This window comes from Ochotona princeps, chromosome 10, assembly GCF_030435755.1.
Source record: "Ochotona princeps isolate mOchPri1 chromosome 10, mOchPri1.hap1, whole genome shotgun sequence".
Lineage (NCBI taxonomy): Eukaryota > Metazoa > Chordata > Mammalia > Lagomorpha > Ochotonidae > Ochotona > Ochotona princeps.
Window position 1 is genome coordinate 32,734,363 of NC_080841.1, and position 25,630 is coordinate 32,759,992.

A 25,630-nucleotide genomic window follows, 5' to 3' on the forward strand; every position below is an offset into this window, starting at 1 on the left:
TAATTTAGGCAGATTAAGCGATATTCTGTGGACAATTGGGAAATTCTAAAGTTGATTATATATAAGGCTCCCTTCAGCTCTGGAATTATGTTACAAACCTGTTGGCAGGAAAGTGGTCCTTGAATGAATTGACCGGGCATTCTAACGGCGTGTCTTCACACTGAAGCATTAGAAGCCCATTCTCTTTGCAAGCAGTCTAATTCGGAAAGTGGTTAAAGTCTAAGAGCCAGGCTCCTTAGAAAGTACTTAGTTCACTATCCACACCACAAGCTATCACCATAAAGTGTGTTTTAAAAGCACAGGAGAAGAAAAACGACAGAATGGGCACTCACATGAATTGGAAAGCTTTTTAGGCAGAAGATGGTTGGTGTAAATTAGACCTGAGAATATGCCACTTGACATATTTTTCCATTATCAATTTATTTTATTTTATTTTTTAATATATAGAAACAGCACATTCTGTCTTGGGCTCAGATGCAAATGATGTTGTTGTTACTGTTCCATTTGATTTTGGAGAAAAGCAAAAAAAGGCCCTTGGGTAAGTGTTATGGAGCTTTTGTTATTTGCTTAGTTAGGAAAAATACAAAAATCACATCACAATATAGTAAAAGCTAAAAATGCACTTGAGAGTATCTTAGTAAAGTTGTGTGTATGAATAGTTTAGTATGATAATGAGCATTAACATTGCCTTTTATTATATGCTGAGAGAGCATAAAATTAGCTGTATTGATTGGAAACATTAATTACCAGGTAAAGTTGATACTTATGAATTACCTTGTTTTACTTTCCTGTAATTAAGGTTTGTGTGAGAATTATACAAGAAAATGCTATTTTACAAAATATTTGTGATTATTTGTCTTACAGCTTAACATCTAAACAAAAAGTTCCATTTAGTTTTTACAGATCATTCCGTAAATGTAATTGCTAAGGCCTGTGTGCCTTTGCTTTACTGGATGAAGTTCCAGCAAGCACTGGTGTTGCTTCTGAAGCAGAAAATTACTGTATTTACTCTTAAAAACTGTAACTAAGGAATTTGGAAACTTCAAAAGTGTTATGTTTCTCCAAATCTCCTGAAATTTGTAAGAATTTTAGAGAGGTTTTTATTTTTCTTGCCCCAACAAATGTTTGTTGGTTATCTTTACTGTTTAAGCCACACTATATATACAGGTGGAATGTATAAAAGTAAGACAAAGGTGTTTTGTTTTTTTTTTTTTAAAGATTTATTTTATTTTTATTACAAAGTCAGATATACTGAGAGGAGGAGAGATAGAGAGGAAGTGGAGCTGCCGGGATTAGAACCAGCGGCCATATGGGATCAAGGCGAGGACCTTAGCCACTAAGCCACGCTGCTGAGCCCGACAAAGGTTTTTACCTCACAGAACTACCAGGGCAGTTAGGATAGAATGTGTAAGTATTTTGAGTAGGGAAGTTCTACAGAGCTTAAAGGCAGCGCCTCTGCTATGGTGTGAGAGGCCAAAAAGACTTCCTGGAAAAAAATGAACATTTTTGTTTGTTTAGTGTGGGTGTTTTTAAGACCTTTGTTTTCCTTATTCAGCATAAGCACATGTTTTCTTTGTCAAGAAAATGAGCTCTTTATAATTTTCAACAGAAAGTGAACTTTTACAGAACCACATCCATTCCTTCAGTTATGTTTTCTTATAAAGATCCTTGCATTTCTTATTCTACCGTAATGCGTGTTTTTCCTTGGGGGACACATTCCATACTACCTCCCCTCCCCCGTGAATACCTGAAATCTCCGTATTGCACTCCATGTCTAATCATACTGTTTTTTTCCCATACTTACATACCTATTTTTAAAAAAGGTTTTTATTTATTTGAAAAGCAGAGAAACTGAGACAAACAGACTAACAGAGATATTGTTTACTGTTCAAATGCCTGCAACATATGGGGTTGGGCTGGGCTAAAGTCAGGAACCCAAAATTCCATCTAGGTCTCCTTATGGGTAGCAGAGCCCCAGGTGCTTGAGCCCCAGCACCTATTGTCTGCTAGGATGCCTAGCAGTCATCCCCAGCCCTCCTCAAGGGGGCTGGCATTGTGGCCCTGTGGATTGATCAGCCATATGCTATGCCAGCATTCCATATTGTAGGCAAGAGTGCCTGTTCCAGACCTGGTCTTCCACTTCCCAACCCCCTTCCTGCTAGTGTGTCTGGGAAGGCAGTAGAAGATGGCCCATGGATCTGAACTCCTGCCGCTCATCTGGGAGACTTTGATGGATTTCCTGGCTGCTGGATTTAGTCTGGCCCAACCATGATTATTGCAGACACTTGGTTAGTGAATTAGTATTCTCTGACTCTACCTTTCAAATAAATTAAATAAACTTAAAAAAAATGACTTTTTAAAAACATCTTAACTCATTAATTAATTAGGCACAGTAAAACATAAATAATAGCCAATAATAAAATAATAGAATTATGGCAATATACTTGTGTAAAAGTTATGTTATTGTCCTGTACAATTACTGTACCTTGACCATAGGGAGCAGAAGTTCAGCTGAGATGGGACTACTGTAATGTGAAATCTTAATTCCTATTGAAAAACACTTTAGCACAATATTTCTAAGAATGTAGACTTGAACATGCTGTGATACAAAATTCATTGAAGGCACATTGTTCACAGAGAAGCAGCTGGAGCTGCTGGATTTAATGTTTTGCGATTAATACATGAACCTTCTGCAGCCCTTCTTGCTTATGGAATTGGACAGGACTGCCCTACTGGAAAAAGGTAAAAACTATTTATGGTTTTGGCAGATTTCTATTTTTTTTAATTGCAGAAAGCATGTTAGATTATAGTGATTTTATCAGTAGGGCTTATTATACAGTGCATGGTTTCTAACTTTTATGGATATAAGGATACTGAACTCCCTAGAGTTTTTCAGATAGTTGAGTTAAAAGCAATGGAGAGCAGAGGAAGAACTTAAAACCTGGATGGAGGACTGAACTGTTTTTGCTTTTGTCATTCTCATTTGTCCCTTTATTGGATACAAATTGGGAAGTTATGGAACTGACCACATCCTAGCACAAAGTAGAGCACAGTTGATTTTACTACCAAGTACAACTACTAGACATATTTGAAGACAATGAATACTTTGTATACGCAGACATTTGACATAACAGAAATAGGTGAAATGCAGAATGAGGATATCAGGCCAATTTTGATAGTGAAACAATAACATACTTATTCCTGATTTAGCTGTCAATGTTGCTTTAGTAGACCTGATGGTCAGGCAATTTTAAAGAAATTGATTTAGATATTATTTTAACTTTCCGTTATTGTTTTCACCTCCTTCATATCCTGCAGTTGAACTAATGTATGTATAAATCACCAGGAAATTATTTTTAAATAAACCATGTAAATGTGGAAATATAAGAAATTATGAATTTTGATACACAGGAGATAGAAGTTTAGCTCCTAGTTTTGTATACATTTTATATCTACAGAACCTGTTTTGCTGTATTCATTGTATTACATTATCCCAGGAATTTCTTTTTCTTGAATTTCTCTATAGTCACAAATCTCTTTTTTGTTTGTTTGTTTGCTGTTTGGTTTCTGTTGTTGCTGTTGTTATTATTTAAACTTATTGATTGATTTTATTAGTCCATGCTACAGTTCTATAGGTACAAATCTCTTCTTGATTTACTCTTAAAAATGTTTTGAACTCTAATGATTTAGAGGAATAGTTTTTCCAGCGAGACTAAGTGAAAAAGGACTTTTACCTGAGTAGAGAAATGACTACATTGCCCAGAGTCATTTGGTAATAAATACAGGCTCTAGGCTGATTTAACACAGAGTAACTATAGGCACTCATTTGATATTTCCAATTTCCTCATTTGTAATAAAGAAATTAAAGTAAATTCTATTGTTCAACCTAGCTTTAGAATGTTATGATTCCATGACAACATACTTTATCTTTCTTTTGAAGCAATATTTTGGTGTTTAAGCTCGGAGGAACATCCTTATCTCTCAGTATTATGGAAGTTAACAGTGGAATGTATCGAGTTCTTTCAACAAACACTGATGATAACATAGGTGGTGCACATTTCACAGAAACCTTAGCACAATTTCTAGCTTCTGAGTTCCAGAGGTGAGTATTAATGGCCTGGATACACATTGTGGTTAAGGTTTCTCTTCAAATTTGTTCCTAATTTATTTCATATTAACCTACTGCAAAGGAAGATGTAGTCTTTCTGTTGCTTGGAGACTAGCATTTTCATCTCTGGAGTTACAGTGTCCTCAGGCAGTAGCTTAGATTTTTCTAGTTAGTGTTAAGGGACCACCAAACGCTGAACTGCTTAAACTTGGGTCTCAAGTTTGTTTTCTTAATTCATTCTGTGCTACTCGGTTGTCTTAATAAGGGATGTTATGGACACAGATGCCTCCCTGCTTTCTAAACAGTTTTTAAAACTTTAGATTATACTATATTAAATTCTAGTGAGTTCTTGTCTTACATCTAATTAGCAGTTTGCCATAAGGAATATTTTAGTGTTATTGTATGTGATTACTGTATTGAAAATTTTGTTTGCACAATATCAATAATCAAATGTACAGGGCTTGTATTTTATCCTAAAAAAATCTTCTTAAAATAGTATTTTCACCATTGATTTAGAAAAGTAGTGCTTTCCCACTTATATAAAAAGACCTATACTGCTATTTTTATAAAGATATTGTTTAAACAAAGTCATTGATCACTAGTTAGCAGCCAGTTTTAAAAATGAACGGATTGGAGATGGAGCAACTGTAACTTTACTTATTTTGTATGTGTGAAGTTTCTTAGAAGAAGCTTTTTATAATTTTTTTTAATGTTTAAAGATGAATCTTTTAACATCATAAAGAGAAATAGGAGATTTTTACTCAGTTTCATAAATCTTCTTCCTCTGTCTCAGTTGCGAAAAATATAGTTATCTATTTTCCTTAAGCTATCACCTATGAATATGACTCCATCGTGCAATTCTGATTGTTAAATAATAAATTAGTATTATTATTTTAAAGATTTATTTATTTTTATTGGAAAGGCAGATATACAGGGAGAAGGAAATACAGAGAATGATCTAGCTGAACTGAACTGATCTGAAGCCAGGAGCTTCTACCAGGTCTCCCACTTGGGTGCAGGGTCCTAAGGCTTTGGGCCGTCCTCCACTGCTTTTCTAGGCCACAAGCAGGGAGCTGGATGGGAAGTGGAGCTGCTGGGATTAGAACTAGTGCCTATATGGGATTCCAGCGTATGCCAGAGGAAGATAGCCACTAGGCCATCGTGCCAGGCCCTGTTCATTTATTTGTTTTTGAGATCTTTCTATTAATTGCAGAATATGTTATTAGGATAATTTGAAGAGATTAGAAACTGGTTACTAAAATTTGTATATAGTGTTGATTCATGTATCTGTTATTGTTCTAATGGGAGTTGTCTAGATTTTGATTACAATAAATTCTAAATGACCTAGTAATTTTTCCATTTGAAATGTTATGTTTTAAATTTAGATCCTTCAAACATGATGTGAGAAGAAATGCCCGAGCCATGATGAAATTGATGAACAGTGCTGAAATTGCGAAACATTCTTTGTCAACCTTGGGAAGTGCTAATTGTTTCCTTGACTCCTTATATGAAGGTCAAGATTTTGATTGCAATGTTTCCAGGTAAAACTGAAGGCTTTAAAAGGCTTAAACAATTCTAAGAGCATTGTTATTCAGGCATCATTTTTCTTACCTTAAACCTGTTTTTTGCTTTTGTTTTTTCACTTGATTGAGATTTCTTAGCCATCTCTCTATAAATGGGAACTTTACTGTCTTTTAATTTTGAGGTCCACGTTTTATCAGACTAATCAGCTATTCCCCAAATTTTTACATCAGTTTTCTTAAGATGATATCGTCATTATCACAAAAATTTCAAATGTGAAAGCTGTTTTGATATTTGTGGATAATACAGATAAGTTTTAAAATCACTTATCTACATTTAAGACCTTCAGAATGGGGGAAGGGTGTGGAGATTCCCAGAGCCTATGAAACTGTCACATAATGCAAAATAATTAATAATAAAAAAAAAAAACCTTCAGAATCAAATTAAGGAATGCATTTTTCATGAACATAAATCTTTCTTAAAATGGTATTATATGCCTGCGTTTAAGCTTCACAAACAGTGTGAAAGATATGAAGTTATATAGAACACATTCTCAGACCAGAGAAAAATAGTAAGACATAATTTTTAAAGCTTTTAATATAGTAAAAAATTCCAAATGAGATTTTTAGGGTCAGTAGGTTTTCTTTGAAAATGTCATACATTAGATACGTTTTCTTACATTTTTTTGAAAGCTTACAAAAACACTGTGGACAAGGAAGGCTTCTATCTGAATTTGACCTTAAATGTCTTTATATACACTGAGAGATCAATAATGTGGACTTCTTTCTCTGCAAGATGTTTTACTGCTGTTAGTTAATGCCTTGTTCTTATCAACTTATCATTTAAAAGATTATCACATTAAACTTTGGCATTACTATTCACAAGAAAAATAAGTTTTTTTGAAATTAAACCTTTTCTCTCTCTTCTGTGTGTGTGTGTTTGTGTGTATATATAGAGCAAGGTTTGAACTTCTTTGTTCTCCACTTTTTAATAAATGCATAGAAGCCATCAGAGAACTCTTAGATCGAAGTGGATTTACAGCAGATGATATCAACAAGGTAACACTTTAATGGTTTTCATCATTTTAGCAATTGTTTCAAATTTCAAATTTAGGAAATAGCTCTAGGTATTGAAAGACTATTTTTACACATTTAAGTATCTTCTGAATTTGCGTTAGTAAAGAAAATTGTTGCAGTGAATCTGGTGTGCACACACAGCATTTGCTCCCATTGGGAGTGAATCAGCAGTTGGGGGTTTCCTGTCAGTGTGTTCCCCGCTCGTCTCTCTGTGCTTCTCAAATAGATTAGTAAGTCAATAAATAAATAAATCAGGAAAGAGAGGGAGAAGTAAGAAAGAAAACAGTCTTTTTTCATTGATTACTAGGTTTTTTATTTTAAATGTTTACTGTATGTGCATATTCATTTTCCTTGCCTATGAATCATTTACTTCTTAATATTTTTAAACACGTGCAAAGTGAATGTAATCAGAATATTAATGTGATGTTTTGAAATATTTAAATAGGGGGAAAACCTTTAATGTGCAGCAGGTTGGAGTGATCATCCTCCAAGTTTTACATTGTGGAGAGGACTTAGATTATACATTGATCTTTATTTCAACAGTCATGCTAGATACTGTGAGATGCTATGTAGCAGGAAGCTTCTTGCCCTCCAAAAACTACCCCACTTCTGCCAAAGGAGAATAGCTCAGTGCTCGCCTTGGTCTACTCCTGGGAGGTGACAGCATTGCTTGTGTCTAAATTATGTAATGCAAATATTTAAAATATTTTTCCTAATGCTTTTTGAAATTTTCTTTATTTTGAATGGTCAAGTATTGTAGGTCCCTATTTTTTTTTTTTCTGTCATCCAGCTTAAGATGCTTAAAGGCTTTTGGTCTCACTGAGAGTCAGTTGAAGTTATAGAGGCAGCCAGGGCTTACCAGTATACTGACTTGAGACTAGTTCAATAAAAGTACACAGCTTAAAACAAGAAAGGAAAAAAGTAAACACGTGTCAGTAAGGTAAGAGCACTGTCTTATGCTGGCGAACCTGTGGGGTGAGGCATGGAAAAGCTTCTAAGTGGAAATGATTTTCCTCTAATATTTTTTTCTCATTTCTCTTTTTTACTTGATTGTTGTGATCAGAACCAAAATATCTTGCTGATATGGACCTTCTTTTGTTCTTTTTATTAAGGAAACATATTAGGTTTTTGCCAACAACCATGATCACTAATAATTGATTTAAGATGCAGTGTTGTATTATATTGAGACAACAGTTCCTGTTTTTTAAGGGCATTTTAAATGAAATAGGTGTTGGGTTTTTACAAATGTAACTTTGGATACCAGTGAGATATTCTTATGGTTTTCTTATTCTTACGGTTTTCCTTACATTTTCTTTAAAATCATGTAAGAAATCAGTGTTAATTTCTCAATAGGGAATTTTCATTTTCCTAGGGTAGATCTTACTTGATTTTACACATGAATGATTTTATTATTCAGATTTCTGTGACTTATGCTAGCTTTGCCCATTTCAGACTTTTCTACGTTACCTGTATTGTCTACATAGAATGAACTCTGTTGATACTCACTGCTTAGAAGGGAATTTTGTATTGATCTGAAAAGACACCTAACTTGCTTGCTTCTGACCGTTCACACATCCCTGGGAGAATGAGCAGTCAGTGGCTTCTCCTTGGACCAGGGCTTTGCACCAAGTGTGCATGTGGTTGAGTCATAAGTATCATGTGAACCAAAGTGTTTGTTGTAAGCTGAGAGCAGCAGTCCTGTCCCCTAACCCGGGCTCAGTTTCTTTAATGTCTCCTCTCTCACCCCTACTCTTTTCCTCTCCCACATGGAAAAACTCATGAGATACAATCAAAGGAAAAATGGGATTTAATCCATTTGATTCAAGTGCTTAAACTTAAATAGAGTGTTAAAGTATTGCAATGTATCTGATTCAGTTCTTTAAAACAATACCTTCTGAACTAAAACATCTAATATTTCTCAATCTGTTTTCAAAGAACCAAAATCATGCATGCTATTTTCAGGAAATAGACTGGTGCTAACTTCCTTTTCTTTTTAGCTGGGGGCAGGGTCAGGAAGAGGTCCCACATGCTGTGATCATAGGACATGAAAGTGACTAAGATTGTTGAGTGCAGGAAAAAACTGCCAGAAAATATCAAGGTGAACTGGATGTAAATGTGTAGAAGTATAAATAATGCTGGAGACTTTAAGGTCTATTTTAAATTCCAAGTTTAAAAAATACAAATTGAAATGGAAAAAAAAAATACAATTTGGAGCAACTGCCACATGCAATGGCTGTATTCCATATCAGGGTGCCATTTATTCCCCTGGCTGCTCCATTTCCAACCCAGTTTCCTAATAATAGATCTTCCTCTGGAAAGACAGTGGAAGATGGCCCAAGTGCTTGGGTCCCTACCCGCCAGTATAGGAGACCTAAATGGAGGTGTTTTTTTTTTTTTTCTTCACTATATTTTTGACAATCTTTACATTGTTAATTAGGGTAAAAAGGTACAAGGGCTATAGGGAAGTGGGTAAGACTATTATTTCCCTATTGTTTCCTTCATATATTTGAGGTAAAGGGAATATTGAGGGAGAAACCCCACCCAGTCTCCCACCCATCCCAGGTCCCAGATGTGGGGCATCCTCTGAGATCCTTGCTCAAGTGGTTTTGATAGTTCACCAGTTATGAATCGCTGCCAATCTTGCCACTCCAAGCACGACGAGGTTGTTGAAGAATCCACTGATTGACATAGTCCATCATAGAGTCTCCATTTGTCCAGTATTTTGCTGCCAACATATAGCTGAGGTGATGGATTGACCTGTTCTGTCTTCTGTCTTTTCTTGGTTAGGGTTCTGAGTCTGCCATTTTGACTGGGGATATCCCCAAAAGAAACTTTGAGGTGTTCCCAGACCAGATTCTTGTGTGTACTAGCAAGTACGGGGCCCGCCACAGTCCATTGCTCTGATCAGCTGGTGGTTGCAATTGCTGGGTTGGTTCTGGTTTCAGCCCCGACTTCCACTGGAACCAATGGGTGTTGCAGTCCAGCCTGGTTCCGTCCAGCACACACTCGGCCCTCACATAAACCAGTCTGTTTCAGCACAGAATGATTGCTGATGAATTATGCAATGACTGGACATAAGTTCTGCATTAGTGCAAATATCAACACTTTAGCTTTAAAGTTCTCAGAATCCAACATCAACATGCCCCATCACAGATGCTCAGTAGTTATACTGCCGAATTTTTAAAAGAAGTGAACACCGTATCTAAAGGTTCTTTGATTATGCTGAAATTTTCTTTGTTAAATACAAGCAACTTAATTGTATTATTTTGATATGTGGTCTTACGAGTTGCAATGAAAAACGTGTAGGTGATTTATCCTGGTAATTTGTCTTACAATTTTTTATCCATATTTTCTTTAGTAAAAGGCGAAAGATTTATTCACTCTGAAGAGAAACCAGAGTATATCCATATCTTCAACATGGTGTCAGCATTTGTTTTTAGAATTACATTTGCAACCAATCTTTATTTCCTACCAGGAAATATTTACTACTTACTATATATAATTTACTTACTTATACTTAGTTTACTACATGTAATTTTATTATACTCAGTATCAGAGTCTTAGATAAACTCCTTTAGGTCACTTTCATTGAAGACATAGCTGTGATTCATGGAAGCCTCCTTGATTTGCTTGCATCAGAAGTCAAACTTAAAATTTACATTCCTTTATTATGGTATCTTTTCCAGGTTTGGTAATGTTTGTATGATTGTTCTTTTCTATTGGTAACTTAATTATGTTCATTCAATATGTATACACCTTTTTCTTTACATATTGATAGGAATGTTCACTACTGTTTATTTTTTCCTGACACTTACTATCACCTTTATTATTATTTTATTCTTCTACTGAATTGAGAGGTGGGTTTCAGAGTTTAAATAGCTTCACACTCAGATTTCCTGTAAGACAAGCAATATTACCAATGTGATTGGAAATGGTGAGTGACCACTACTAGGCAGTGTGAGAACCTAGGGGATAGTTCTGGGCCCACCTTTACAGATAGGAGCCATGCTTGTCAAAAAGGGGCAGCTACTGTCCATCTGCCAAATGCTATCGTTGAGGGAGGCAGGCCAGTGCTGGGGAGTCTTTTACCTTCTAAGAGACTCTCAAAATATGAATTTTATAGTAAAAATAAGTTAGCTTTAAGATGATAGTAACTAAAACATATCATTCCTGATATAATTTACAAATTACTACTTCGTGTTCTGTGAACCATAAGGTTTTGTTAGTATTTGTATTTTTCTTTGTTGTTCCCTGTATTGTCAAATGCTTATGGAATTAATTTTATAAATATTTTGTTTATTTCAGACATTGCCAGGGCTTGTCTCCTTTAAAAAAAAATCCTTCCATTTATATTCTTCATGCTCTTACCTGTAGATTAATACAGTGTTCCTATTTCACAAAGAATGTTAAAGTGGTCTCATTTTTCATCAGCTTCTCCCTGACAAGAAAGCTTATGAAGTAATTAGTTGATTCAGTATTTTTTTTGTAAATTCAATATTCTGTCTACTTGTTGAGTCATATGCACTGAGTGAATGAATCAATGAGGAGCTTAGGGGGCTGTTAGACTGGTTTCATATGGAATTCTTTAGAGAGCAGAGGAGCCAATTGGATAATAAAACAGTCTTTGCTCAAAAAAACCTAATATTCTTCCATAACAAAGGCCAAAAAATAATGTGGTATTATTTTCACATAGAGAAACTCACAAAATACTCCAACATTCATTTAAACATTACTTTTAGAAAAATGTAAAAGTGTACTAATGTATTGCCTATTCAAATGAATAGCTTTTTGTAACTTCACATGTATAGTATTAATCATGAACCATTATATAGAGAACATATCTTCCAGTATGTGGTAAGATTTCTTCATTTTAAATTTTGTTGTAAGTAAAGATTATGTTAAATATGGTATAATATATATGTTAAATATCTGTGTTCTTATATTGCTGTGTTAAATATATTTTACTATTACACATAATAAAGATGATCCAGCCTATTGCACTAAATTTTTAGAAATAACCATTCTTCTAAACAGAAAAACTGGAGCTTATTTTCACTTTCTAGGTTGTCCTTTGTGGAGGGTCCTCTCGAATCCCAAAACTACAGCAACTGATTAAAGATCTTTTCCCAGCTGTTGAGCTTCTGAATGCCATTCCTCCTGATGAGGTCATCCCTATTGGTGCAGCTATAGAAGCAGGAATCCTTATTGGGAAAGAAAACCTATTAGTGAAAGACTCTCTAATGATAGAGTGTTCAGCAAAAAATATTTTAGTTAAGGTATGTTTCACTTTACTTGCACATAAAAATAATACAAATTAGTTACCGTACATAGCAGGACTTTGCAATGAAACTTTATTTACTGGCAAAGAGTAATAATTTTAATAAGGTTACATCATATTTAGCTAACAAGTAACTTTCTTAGGAAAATGAAATTTGATGAAATAAAAACTGCTTTAAAAGCTTCCAGTAGAGGTAACATGCATTCAATATATTTTTAAGTAAAGAGACAAGATTATGTGACATTATGTTTTCACCTCTGCCTGGTTTCCAGATGGTCATCAAGAAATAATATTTCATTTATAATAGGATTTTATAGTAGGAGCTTTTAAATTGTAATGGCAAATATTCAAGCATATACATCTTTTTTTTCCTTCTTCCTAGGGAGTGGATGAATCAGGAGCCAACAGGTTCACAGTACTGTTTCCATCAGGGACCCCTCTACCAGCCAGAAGGCAACACACATTACAAGCCCCAGGAAGCATATCTTCAGTATGCCTTGAACTCTATGAGTCTGAGGGGATGAACTCTGCAAAAGAGGAAACCAAATTTGCACAGGTGAATATATACATTGTAAAACTGCTTAGCTTTTCTACCTGGATTTGGTTCAGTTTAATTTCTCAATATATGAGTGTACCTAACATTTTTATGGATAAATTGCTTCTATTTTGTTTGAAAGAGGGAAGAAATAAACAAGTTTAATTTGAAAGAGTGGTGGGAATATAAAAATGAAATATAATTTGTATTTTTGCGAAGATTTATTTATTAATTTATTTGTAAGGTAGAATAAGAGAGAGAAAATTGCTGTGGAGAGAGAGAGAATCTTCCAACTGCTGATTCATTCTCCAAGTGGTCACAACAGCAAGGGCTGGGCCATGCAGCAGCTTGGAGCCTAGTCCCCCGGTTGGTGATAGAAGCCCAAGTAAGCATTGGGCCATCATCTGTCCTCCCCAGTGCAATAGCATAACACTAGGCAAGAAGTAGAAGAGCCAGGACTCAGACTCGCACTCAGATATATGATGCTGGCAGTCATGAGTGGCAGTTTAACCCCCCAAGACACAAAGTCAGCCCCTGTATTTGGTTTTCATCTTTATTATTTCCAACTGCTTGAAAGTGTAGCTGAGAAAGAACACTCTCCTATCCACTTGTTCACCAAATGGCCACAACAGCCAGGGGTGGGTCCGGCAGAAGCCAAGAGCCTAAAACTCCATCCTGGTCCTCCAGATGGATGCGAGGGCCCATTCAGTTGAGTCATTATCTATTGCTTTCCAGGATGCATTAGCAAGGAGCTGTATCTGTAATGCAGTAGCCAGGATTCAAATAGCATTGCAATATGGAATGCTGGGTCTGCAGCAGTGGCTTAATATTATGCCACAAGACTAGCCCACAATTTGTATTTTACACTTGTCTGCTGTGCTCTTGTCCTACCTTGGTAATTGGAAGGGGACAGGGAAGTAGCATTGTTTTCATTTGCTGAACACCAGGTGCTGTACATGACAGTTTATAAACATTATATCAAAATACTGTGAAAGAGGATTTTATGTGCATTAGATGATTAAGAAACTGGCTTGTTGTAAATAGCCTGTTCTTTTCCTTGTCAAGCTAGGATTTCTCCTTAGTTTGCTCTGTGTTGTTTTCCATTCTGCCATGTTACGCCTGATACAATTTTACTTTTTCAGAATACTACATGCATATTTCTGTACCATCTCGTGCATTCTTTACAAAGAGAAAGTAGATAAGGCTATCTGATTTACTTAGAAACATATCGAAAATTCCCAGCTACAGTAGAGTGCACATACACAGGTTAAGCTGCCATCAAAATGCTGGTTGTAGTACCTCATCCACCTCCCAGCTGATATGTCTGGGTAGCAACAGACAGGTGATGGCCATGTACTTGGGTTCCTACATGAAGGGTCCATTGTGGAGTTTCTTGTTCCTGGGGCCTGACCAACCCTCAGCTGTTGCAGGAATTTGGTGAGTGAATTCGTGGATGGAAGGATTCTCACCCCTATGTATCTCCTGCCTCTCTCTCTTCCTCTGTTACTCTGCCTTCCATTTAAACACTTACAGACACTAGAACTACAGAATACTTCCATCTGCTGGTTTGTTCCTCAAATGGCCACAGTGACTGAAACTGGGCCTGGCTGAAGCCAGAAACTACCAACTCCATCCAGTCTTTCATGTGGGTGCAGGGACCCAAGTACTTAGGCCATTCTTTGCTGCCTCTCCAGGTTGATTAGGGAGCTGGTTCAGAAGAGCAGCAACTAGAACTCACGCAGGGTGAGCCAGTGCCTACAGAGGATGCTGATGTTGGAGGCAGTGGCTTAACCCTCTGCCACGATGCTAGCCTCTATATTGAACGTTTTATACAATATAAGAATTGAATGTGAATTCACTTTTGTTGTAAAATAAAACAGATGTAGATAACAAAAGAGACTGTATAGTATGATTGATTGTGACATTGTGAGACTTACCATCCAGCGCCCTGCTTGTGACTTGGGAAAACAGTCGAGGATGGCCCAAAGCCTGAGGACCCTGAACCCACGTGGGAGACCCGGAGGAGGCTCCGGGTTCCTGGCTTCGGATTGGCTCAGCTCCGGCCGTTGTGGCCGCTTGGGGAGTGAACCATCGGACGGAAGATCTTCCTCTCTGTCTCTTCTCTCTGTGTATCTGACTTTGCAATGAAAATAAAATAAATCTTTTAAATAACTTTAAAACTCTCATTAAAAAATGTAGGAGAAATGAAACCTGCCCTCCGTAAGTTTTGTTTCAGGATAAATAGGATCTGGGGGTTTTTGTGTGTGTGATAATCATGCTCATTAATTAATATGGCAAAGCACTGAATTGTCTTATTATTTCTATATCAACAGGTTGTACTCCAGGATTTAGATAAAAAAGAGAATGGATTACGTGACATATTAGCTGTTCTTACTATGAAAAGGTACAGAATTAAATTATTTCTAATGCAAAGAAAATATATTTGACTTTTTTGATTACTGATAATTTACTTAAATTTACTTAATTTACTTTTTTGATTATTGATAATTTACTTAAAGCTTAGGATTTTACTGATTTTCATTTAGGATTTTATTGATTTACATTTTTTTCCTGAACTATATAACACTTTACAAAGGAAGGGATATCCTAATGCTTTGCACTTTGAATGTTTTATAAGTTCTTTGTTTTTGTTGTGGCCAACTTAAAAAAATTACCCATACTCATCTGAGATGTAATTTTTGTCAGTTTTTAGTAACTTTAATTAATTTACATAATTGAAGCTATTTGCCCTATGAAAAGTTTGTTTTACAATAATTCCAGAAAAATCTTGTTTTAAATAACTTAGCAATGAAATCCAGCTATTACCATTTTCCCAACAATAAGCCTTCCATATAATTGTTTGTTACAGTAAATTCTTTCCAGATTAACACTAGGGATAACGTGTTCCATAAATTACAGTTACCAAGAGTATTGAATACATCAGGTTGGATTTGCCTTGGCCTGGGCTGGAACCCAACATGATGAGGTTGAATGAAGTTCTAAGATGGTTATCATGGCATTTCATAGACTACAGACTGTTGTTCCAGTGGTGTAGGGTGTTTCTAAAAAGTTAGCTAAACATAGCCAAGATGATAAATGTTAAGGCACCTAGAATGTGTTTATTCTTTATCTTAATGCTCTTCTTTTAAAAATTAAAATTAGTTATGTTTACTCAAAGTCCCCAAGTAGTTTCTCAAGGATTTTCTGTTTTTATAAAATAAATTTTGAAATGTTCTTAATCCTGTTTGTTTAGGGATGGATCTTTACATGTTACTTGCACAGATCAAGAGACTGGAAAATGTGAAGCAATCACCATTGAGGTGGCATCTTAATGAGACCAAGACTTTTTTAGAACTAGGATATCAGCATACCCTGATTTTGTGTATAAGTGGTGTTTGTATTAAAATACTTTTTCAATGAATTATCTAAGCTGTTTCTATTAAACTACAATATATTGATAAGTGTAACAACCTTGTTTTGTTTTCATTAGATGAACCACTACTAATGGGAAATATAAAGCCTTTTTCACTCATGAAGTTGCTTAGAATTAAATTGAGCTTACTGAAGGAAATTTTACATGACATTTTCAAAAATTATTTGCTAATTGCCAATAAGAATATTTAATAGGTTCTTGTTATATAATTATGGAGAATTAAGTCCTTGATATTAATTGAAAAAATGCAGAAACATAAGTAATGTACCTTATTTTAAAAAAAAACTAAAAGGAAACTTCTAAGTTCTGTGTGTGTGTGTGTGTGTATACACATAGAAGTCTCTAGAAGGCTGAATCAGACTCTTAAGCTGGCTTTTTTTATGGAGGGAAGTACAGGAAAGGATTTTTACTTTTTCTTGTTTCAGTTTAGTTTGTTCTTTCTCCTTCCTATTAGTGTTTTCATTTTGAAGTTTTTTCCATTTTAAGACGCATGACCACATTGTATTCATTAGGGAACATTTGCTACCCCTGAGACACCTGGTCTCCCGATCCACAAGCTCAGTCTGTACGGTGAGCGAGAGACCCCATCTGATATGCCCATGTGAGGAAGTGCTGGGGGACGTGCCCTGGACAGCAGAGCTACACTTGGTCCCTAAGGAAGGAGCTTCCATCCACTTGAAGAGGAAATCTTTACTTGGCAGATTAAAAACACTAATTTTTTTAAAAATCTGCTGCAAACTTATGGATGTACTTTATTGTTAAATTTAATTTTCATGGATATAGGTGGTAGTTCCCTTCTAATGCTTTTTTTTTAAAGATTTGTTTATTTTTATTGGAAAGGTGGATATACAGGGAGAAGGAAATACAGAGAAGAAGATCTTCTGTCCGATGGTTCACTCCCCAAGCAGCTGCAATGGCTGGAGCTGAGCCAATCCAAAGCCAGGAGCCAGGAGCTCTTCCAGGTCTCCCACGTGGGTGCAGGGTCCCAAGGCTTTGGGCCGTCCTCAACTGCTTTCCCAGGCCACAGGCAGGGAGCTGGATGGGAAGCGGGGCTTCTGGGATTAGAACTGGCGCCCATATGGGATCCCGGCGCATTCAAGGTGAGGACTTTAACCATTATGCTATTACGCTGGGCCCTCTAATGCTTTCTAAAAATAAAGAACCCAATCTGAAAAGTTTTGCTTGGTTATTTGGCATTAAATCATTGACAGAGCCACAAAGTCGAGCAAGTCTTTTAAGTACAGAAGCCGCCCACTGCGGCATACTCTTTTGGAACTGAGTGCTTCTTAGTATCTTTTCCAAAGTCACATTAAAATTAAAAGTAAAATATGTACAAAAATTTCTAAGTCTTTTCAATAATGCTTTGGAAAATTGCATGAAGATTCTATTTTGTGGATATTATTGCCTTTTAAAAATAGATCATGAGTTGGCAAACTATCCCATAATTATTTCTATAAATAAAGTTTGACTAAAACATGGCCATATTCAGTTGTTACATATATTATTTATAGCTGTTTTACATTATAGAGGCAGAGGTGAGTAGCTGCAGTAGATACTACATGGCCCACTTAAAGGAAAAGGATGGGGAATGGGCTTTGTGGCATAGCTGTTATAATTCCCACATAGAAAGCTTTCGTGCCATATGGGAGTGCCTGGGTTCCCGTACCTGCTTTGCTTCCCATCAGCTTCTTGCTTATACACACTTTGGCAGGCAGAAAGTGATGGTTCAAGTACCTGAGTCACTTCAACCAATGTGAATGTCTGTCTGGCCTCCTAGCTTCCGGCTGGCCCAGCACTGGTTGTTGTGGGCATTTGGGGTGTGGACCAGGGGATAGGAGCCTCTCTTCTCATTGTTGCTCTCTGGTAAATAAATAAAATTTCTCAACTTTGAAGTAGATTATTCAAATTTATAAAATCAAAGGACCTAATTTAAAAGCCTAGTTTTCCATATTCATGTGATAAAGTACTTATTTGCTTATTTTCTCTACTAGAGTAAGTATTCACAGAGCAGTTAGTCTTCATTATTATTTGTCTCAGCCCCTGGAACAGTACCTGAGCATATTCAGTGCTTCATAAATGTCCATCAAATAAATGACTTACGTGGAAAAGAAGTCATATTAACATCTAGTAGTACAATGACCAGTAACTGCATTTTGGCATATTTTGTAGTTTGCTTAGAAATACAATAAAGAAAAAAAAAGCAATATCACTAATTGTGACTTTATTAGTCAGCCTTAAATATTTTTTCCTGTAGATCTAATGAAATATAAGACTGTCATTAAATACTATGTTGCTTCATGAAATACTTCAAAATTTTCTTACATTCTAAATTTTTTTTGTTTTTACTTTTGTTTTATAAGTTAAATTACATTAAATTTTCCTGTTTATAAAAATTATACATGTTCATTATGAGGTTAAAAAAAATTTTAATATCAAAAAATCCTTGGGGCCGGCATCATGGTGTAGAAGATTAAGCTGCCACCTATGACACCAGCATCCCATGGGTGCCAGTTTTCTGGCTACTGCACTTCCTATCCACCTTCCTACTGATACACCTGGAAGAGCATCAGGAGACAGTCTGAGCTCTTGGGCCGCTGTACCCAAATTGGAGACCTCGATGAAGCTCTTGGCTCCTCGTTTTGTCCTGTTGTAGCCATCTGGAGAGTGAACCAGAAGATGGGAGGTCTCTCTGTAATTCTGCTTCTCAAATATGTAAATAAATCTTAAAAAAAAAAAAAACTATATTCTACCACTCAGAGTAATAACTGTTTAAACTTGAACACTTTTGATAATTTTCATACATTTTTAGGTTGAAAATTTTAAGTTTTTGCATGTAGACATTTATATATCATACTGCATTTATATTAGTATCAAAATATTCATGATAATGATCATAATGTGGGGGAAAGAAGGATATACTATACATGGTATGATTCAATGAATCAGAATTTATAACTATGATATGATATCTACATATTTGTTATTCTGTATATATTAACTTCCTCAAATAAGAGAAAATGTGATGTTTGCCTTTTTGGGAATGGCTTATTTCAGATCGCACAGTGATCTCCAGTTCCATACATTTTATTTTCAGTGTCAGGAATTATTCTTTTTTAAGGCTAATATTTCATCTCATACACACACACACACACACACACACACACACTCACATATATCAAATTTTTTCCTCCAGTGTTTGGAGTGGCTGTAAATGTGGGAGTGCAGTTATCTCTTTCATATACTGAGTTCACTTGCTTTGGATATATTCCCAAGAGTAGGATACCTGGACCATATGGTAGTTCCATTTCCATACTGTTTTTTTAATGGTTGCACCAATTTGCATTCCCATGCAGTAGGGCACCCTTTAACCCACAACTTCACCAGCATTGCTTTTTCTAGCCATTTGTGGTTTTGGTTTTTAGCCATTCTAGTTAATAGCATGTTGTGGTTTCGACTTGCATTTTCTTGATGGCTAGCGACCCTGAGCTTTTCTTTGTGTTGGCTATTTGTATTTCATCCTTTGAAAAATGCCTTTTTGTATCTTTTTTTTTTAGCTTGCAAAGTAGGATTTATTTATGAAAGGTGAAAAAGCTCCTGGCATAGTAGCAGGAGGGGGAATCCACAAAAGGAAAAAAGCAAAAAAAAAAACCCTGAGAAAATGGCAGAGATGGTGTCTCTCATACACCATCTCAGGGGAGTCACTCACAGGACAAAGGGAAGAAAAAACAGAAAAGTCATTCACAGATGTAACTGGATTCACAATGTAACTGGATTGCTTTCTTGAGTGTCTTGAGCTTATATTCTGGATGTTAATCCTTTATAAGATGTACAATTAGCAAAAGCTTTTCTCCATTCTGTTGATTATCTCTTGACTTTGTTTCCTTTGCTGTGAAGAAGCTTCTCAACTTGATGTAACCCCGTTTGCTGGTTTTGCTTTTCTTTCTTGTGCTTCTGCGGTGCTGTCTAGGAAGTCCGCCTAGGTCAGTGTCATGCAGCATTTCCCTTATGTTTTCCTTTAGTAGTTTGATGGTTTAAGGTCTTCACTTTAGATCCTTGCTTCACTTTTAGTTCAATTTTTTATAGGTTGTAAGGTAAGGGTCTTTTTTCAGATGTATGTATATAGAAATCCAATTTTCTCAACATCATTTGTTGAATAAGACTGCCCTTTCTCTAGGGAATGATTTTTAGCTCATTTGTCATTGATTAGTTGGTTTTGGATCTGAGGATTAATTGCTGGGATTTCTATTCTGTTAGTCTATATATCTACTTTATGCCAACAGTATGCAATTGGATTATAAACAATCCTTTAGTGTCCATTAATCTGGTTTTGTAATCCCTCTGGCTTTTTTTGTGTGAGATTGCTTTGGATATGCAGGGTCTTTTGTGTTTCCATATGAATTTTGATTTTTCTTTTCTTGTTCTGTGAAGAAACTCCTTGGAATGTGATTGGGATTTGATTGAAACTACAAGTTACTTTGGGTCATATGGACATTTTGATGTGAATTCTTCCAATGCAAAAATAGGGAAGATTTCTCCTTTTTTCGTGTCTATTTCTTCTATTACTTTTTTCTAAATTTTACGATAGAGATCTTTCATATCCCTGGTTATACTTATCCCAAGCAATTAAAATTTTTTTGTAATACTGTTAATTGGACTAGTTTTTTTCTTTGTAAAGATTTACTTTTATTTTTTTGGAAAGGCAGACTTACAGAGAGGAGAGACTGAGAGAAAGATCGTCCATCTGCTATTTTAGTGATTATATGTAATACAGTAATTATATGTATATTCCATACTCCCCAGTGGCCATAACTGCCGGAGCTGAGCTAATCTGAAGCCAAAAGCATCTTCTGGGTTTCCCCTGCAGGTGCAGGGTCCCAAGACTCTAGGTTGTCCTCCACTACTTTCCCAGGCCACAATCAGGGAGCTGGAAGGGAAGCGGGGGCCACCAGGACATGAACCATCACCCATGTGGGATCCTGGAGCAAAGAAAGTTACTGTGCTGGGCCCAACTGGACTGATTTTGTAAATTCTTTCTCAGCCAGAACATTGTTAGAATGTGGGAATGATACTGTAAGTCCTACAACTTTACCACATTCTCCTCAAGTTTCTTAGTGGAATCTTTTTATTTTACCTATATAGAAGCTTGTGGGGTATGGCATGCTGGCTAAATAGCTAAATTCTTACCTTTCACATGCCAGGATCCCATATGGGTGCCACTTTATGTCCCCACTGCTCCATTTCCCATCCAGCTTCCTGCCTGTGGCCTGGAAAAGCAGTGGATGGCCCAAAGTGTTGGGACCCTGTACTCACCTGGGGGACCCAGATGACGCTCCTGGCTCCTGGCTTTGGATCAGCTCAGCTCCGGCTGTTGCAGCCATTTGGGGGAATGAATTAGCAGATTCTCTTTCTGTTTCTCCTTCTCTCCATAACTTTAATCTGGCTTTTCAAAAATTCAAAAAAAAAAAAAATTTAAAGTCATGTCAATCAGCCAACAGGGATAATTTGATTCTGTGCTGATTTGCATCCCTTGAATTCTTTGCTCTTACAGAATGGCTTTGGCTAAAATGTCCAGAACTGTATTGAATAGAAGTGAGAGTGGACATTCATGTCTGGTTCTGGATCTTGTGGAAATGCTTCCAGCTTTTGCCTATTTAATATGATTTTGGCTGTAGGTTTCTCATATACTGCCTTAATTGTGTGTATTCCTTCCAGGTCCAATTTCTTAAGATTCCCGTCTTGAAAGTGTATGGTGTTTTATGAAAATCTTTTCTCTGCATCTATTAAGATTACAGTTTTTGACCATTTCAATTGATGTGATTATAGACAAGATTATCATCTTGCCTATTGGTTTGTTTATGTGAAGCTTGTCTTATCTTTTTTCCCTGGCAAGATGAAGTTGCCATCCAGGAGTTGAAGAGTTAGGAGCCACAGGCTCTGGCAGCTGTGGCAGCCTGTCTGTACTCTTTACCGGGTTCTGGAGTTTCTTGCTATTCTGTCACTACCTTATTGGCTTCCTTAGTGCTTATGAAGATGACTTAGCATGAGAGAATGGCTGCTCAAATTGTTTCCTTAGGTAGACAGTCACTGGAGCATCTTAGCTGCCATCTTGCTGTGCCCTCCAAAATCTGAATACTTGTACCCACAAAAGTTTATGAAACGGGTCAGAGCCATGGCTCAGCTGGCTAATCTTCCACCTTCCAATACTGACATCCCATTTAGGCACCAGTTGGTGTCCCTGCTGCTCTACTTCCCATCCAGTGCCCTGCTTATGGCCTGGGAACTGCACTGTTATGGGAAACTCAGAAGAGGCTTCAGGCTCCTGGCTTCGGATCAGCTCAGTTCCTTTCTCTTTTTCCTTCTCTGTCAATCTACCTTTGAAATAAAAATAATTTTTTTACAATGTTTTCGTGTCAGTATATTAAACAGACATATATTTCAAGAATTGCTCAAATTCTGATATCCAGATTTTAAGCATGTGAACATGACAATTTAAAGCTACTCATAATTCACAAACTACCAAATTAAATGACAGTTACTTTGGAGCATTAAATAAAATTGTTTGAAGTATGCCTGTAACATACCTAAGGAATACCTTCCTCTATTTTATATGAAGATTATTTTCATCACTTAAAGGTCTGTTTAATTTCTAAATTATCCAACTCCAGAAATTACTACTAAAGGGTTTATCATGGTCCAACAAGGGGACCGATCAACATGGAATATATATTTTTAAAAGATGGCATAGAAAGAAATACAATTCTCAGCATACAAGCCCTCAAGAACCAGCATATAATAAAGCTCCTCTTAGAGTGGTTTGTATCAGTTTTTACAGATTAAATTATATATTATGCCATCTTCACATAACAGTTGAGGCAACAGAATGAATGCAAATACAAGATTAACCTAACACAAATAACCAGACTAACTCAGTCCCTTTCTTTCCTTTCTCCTCTCTGTAAATCTGCCAGTGATAGCCTAGTATCTAAATCTTCACCTTCCATGCACCAGCATCCCAAATGAGCACTGGTTCGTGTCCCAGCTGTTCTACTTCCGTTCCAGCTGCCTGCTTGTGGCCTGGGAAAGCAGTCAAGGACGGCCCAAAGTCTTTGGACCCTGCATCCGCGTGGGAGACTGGGAAGAAGCTCTTGGCTCCTGGCTTCAGATTGACTCAGCTCCGGCCATTGCGGTCACTTGGGGAATGAATCAAGATCTTCCTCTCTGTCTCCCTGTCTCTCCCCCTCTCTGTAAATCTGCCTTTCCAATAAAAATAAATTTAAAAAGTTTACATAAAATTAGAATTTTCCCTGTTTACATATGTGACATAGCCTAATATAAAAAATACAGAATAAATGTAAGTAGGAGCTGAACATAAAAACAGAGGATCTTACGACCAGGGTGCCATTTCTGTCCAGTTCTCGTGAGGATTGCCTCTCAGGCTGCAGACTGCTCTCATACAGAGGATAAGGGTGCTAATTCCATTCATGACAGTTCCCCTCTTATGACGTAATATGGTTTTCATGTCCTCCTCCAGCCCCACAAGTTTCCGGGTTCCCGTCCCACTCTTCGAAAACTGTTCTACATGGTAGACATACTGACACAAGTTGAGGAAGACAGAAGCTATGCCCTGGAAAAAAAGGGAAATTTGTTTTGCAAACTGGTATAATGCATTTGTCTGTTTCTACTAAAGCAGATAAAAACAAAAGAAAAGCTGATCAAATGATTGCTCAATTTTAAAGTACCTTTAAGAGATTTTATTGCCAATTTCAGATGGAGTAATCATGGGAGGACTCTTTAGAAGTAGCACTAAGCTGAGACCCAGGTGATTTAAAAAATGTGATATGTATAGTTCCTCTGAACTAGGAAGTAATCTGTGAGAGGTTTTACTTATTTACATGCTTGTTTATTATCTACCCATTTTACCAGGAAATAAGCTTCATGACAAGGTGTGTGCCCTTCTTGTCTCAACACCAAGAGGTGCCTGGCAAGCAGCAGGTGCCTAATGGAAGATTCCTGAATGAGTTGGGGGGGGGGGTAAGGTCCCACAGAATAGCAAGCCAAGGGAGAGTGACAGAAATAAGGCTATAAACAACAAGGGTCCAAGCACAGGGGTTGCTTTGCAGGCCACTGAAAGGTTTGGGCTTTATTCTAGACTTTTTTCAGTTACAACATCTTCCACTTTAAGGTTATGTTTTCCCAAAAATGGACTGGGAGGAAAACAACACTGGAAGTGAAATCAATTAAGCTTTTTCAGGACTTCAGCTGATGGCTTGGACTCGGTTAAATGGCCTCAGAGATGGAGAAGATGGAATCAGGATTGGAAAGAGCATCCATAGGACTTACTAATGGAACTAAATAGAAAACTGAGGAGAGGGCAAATCAAGACAAACGCCTCCGATGACAATGTGTCAGGATGAGAAAGCCTCTGTGGTGGAGCAGAAGGGAAGGGCTGGAGGCCAAACTGCAGGACACTTTCTAGAATATGTTCAGTTGGAGGTGTTTATGGGATGCCTTAGTGGAGAAGTCCATTAGGCACCCTGGATACTCTGGAAGTGTACAATTCAGGGCACTGATCAAGGCTAGCAACAAAATGGGAGGTCTTAAAGCATGAAGGCGATATGTGTGCCCATGAGAATCAAAGCAGTCACGTAGGAAGACAAGCTGAGAGATATGTGGTTCCAGATCAAGCCTTAAGGAAGCACGGAGAAGGCACACAAGACCCCGACACAACACAAGGCCTAGGAGCCCTGGAAAGAAGGGGGTCTCTCTCCCAAGTCTTAGAGGGCCTGAGTAACCCTACCAAAGAGAGGCTTCCAGGTGGCCTTCTATCATTATCAGCATGCTGAGACGTTCATTACAGAACATAGTGATTAAAAAAAATGAAAAAAAAACCACTCCCGATTTATTTGAAAGGCACCTTATTGGGTTACACTTACTTGTTCATTCCCCATATGTCTATAACAGGTCCTGGCAATAACCAGAACCCGGGAACTTACTAAGTGTCTCCCCTCCCCATCCTCCAGGGCTCTGGGGCCTAACTACTTGGATCACCTGCTGATTTCCTAGATTGACTGGATCTCACTGGAGCTCATCTGTGAAACTGAGACCCGCCAAATTCCAATCTTTTTAACAAGCTTGTCAACAGAGTGGGGAGCGCTGATGGAAACCCTTGTCTTTAACCTGCGCCGCACGTTGGAGTCACTACGACCGGGGACGCAGTCTGTGCCATTGAGGCTGTATCCCCGCCAGCGGGACACTCAAAACCTCTCCAGGGGAGCCCGACGTGCGGTCCATCTGGAGACACCGAGCCACGGGGGCGGGGACAGGAAGCTGGTTCCGCTGGGCTCTGGTGGGTGAGGAACCCGAACGCGAGGAAGGGGCCTCTCCAAACAGAAACCTGAGCGGTCCCCACTCGCTTTTTAGACGCAGGGCCGACGTATCATAATTTGGAAGCAGTACATAGGCAGGCCCGGACGACTCTGTCCAAAAGGCAGCGCAGACAAACCCCTGGAAAAGGAAGACAGGCGCTCACTTAGCGCAGCGCCCTAAGTCGGAGACCGCCCGCCCGCGGGGCCTATCGGCTCCACCCGTCCGGCGCAGGCGGCCAATGGGACGCCGTGGGACGTAGCACGCTGCCGCCACGCCCGGGGTCAGCCTCCGCTGACGTCAGGACGCTCACGGC

General features: G+C 37.5%; 1 protein-coding gene and 1 long non-coding RNA gene across 2 annotated transcripts in view; one reads left to right on the top strand and one right to left on the bottom strand.

Annotated features, from left to right (window-relative positions):
* HSPA14 (heat shock protein family A (Hsp70) member 14) overlaps positions 1 to 15,979 on the top strand; it is a 26,633-nt gene extending 10,654 nt beyond the window's left edge. Inside the window, exons 6-14 of the mRNA XM_004578593.3 lie at positions 448 to 538; positions 2,638 to 2,742; positions 3,941 to 4,102; positions 5,494 to 5,649; positions 6,585 to 6,687; positions 11,769 to 11,981; positions 12,366 to 12,539; positions 14,852 to 14,922; positions 15,772 to 15,979. Of these exons, the coding sequence (XP_004578650.2) occupies positions 448 to 538; positions 2,638 to 2,742; positions 3,941 to 4,102; positions 5,494 to 5,649; positions 6,585 to 6,687; positions 11,769 to 11,981; positions 12,366 to 12,539; positions 14,852 to 14,922; positions 15,772 to 15,850 (1,154 nt within the window). The 3' untranslated portion in view covers positions 15,851 to 15,979. The remainder of the gene's footprint in view (positions 1 to 447; positions 539 to 2,637; positions 2,743 to 3,940; positions 4,103 to 5,493; positions 5,650 to 6,584; positions 6,688 to 11,768; positions 11,982 to 12,365; positions 12,540 to 14,851; positions 14,923 to 15,771) is intronic.
* LOC105942412 (uncharacterized) lies at positions 11,744 to 25,621 on the bottom strand. Its single transcript, XR_009246180.1, has 3 exons — positions 25,481 to 25,621; positions 12,446 to 12,510; positions 11,744 to 11,906 (listed from the first exon to the last, which is right to left on the bottom strand). It is a non-coding gene; the product is annotated as an uncharacterized LOC105942412 (long non-coding RNA).
* Positions 25,622 to 25,630: the final 9 nt, after the last annotated feature.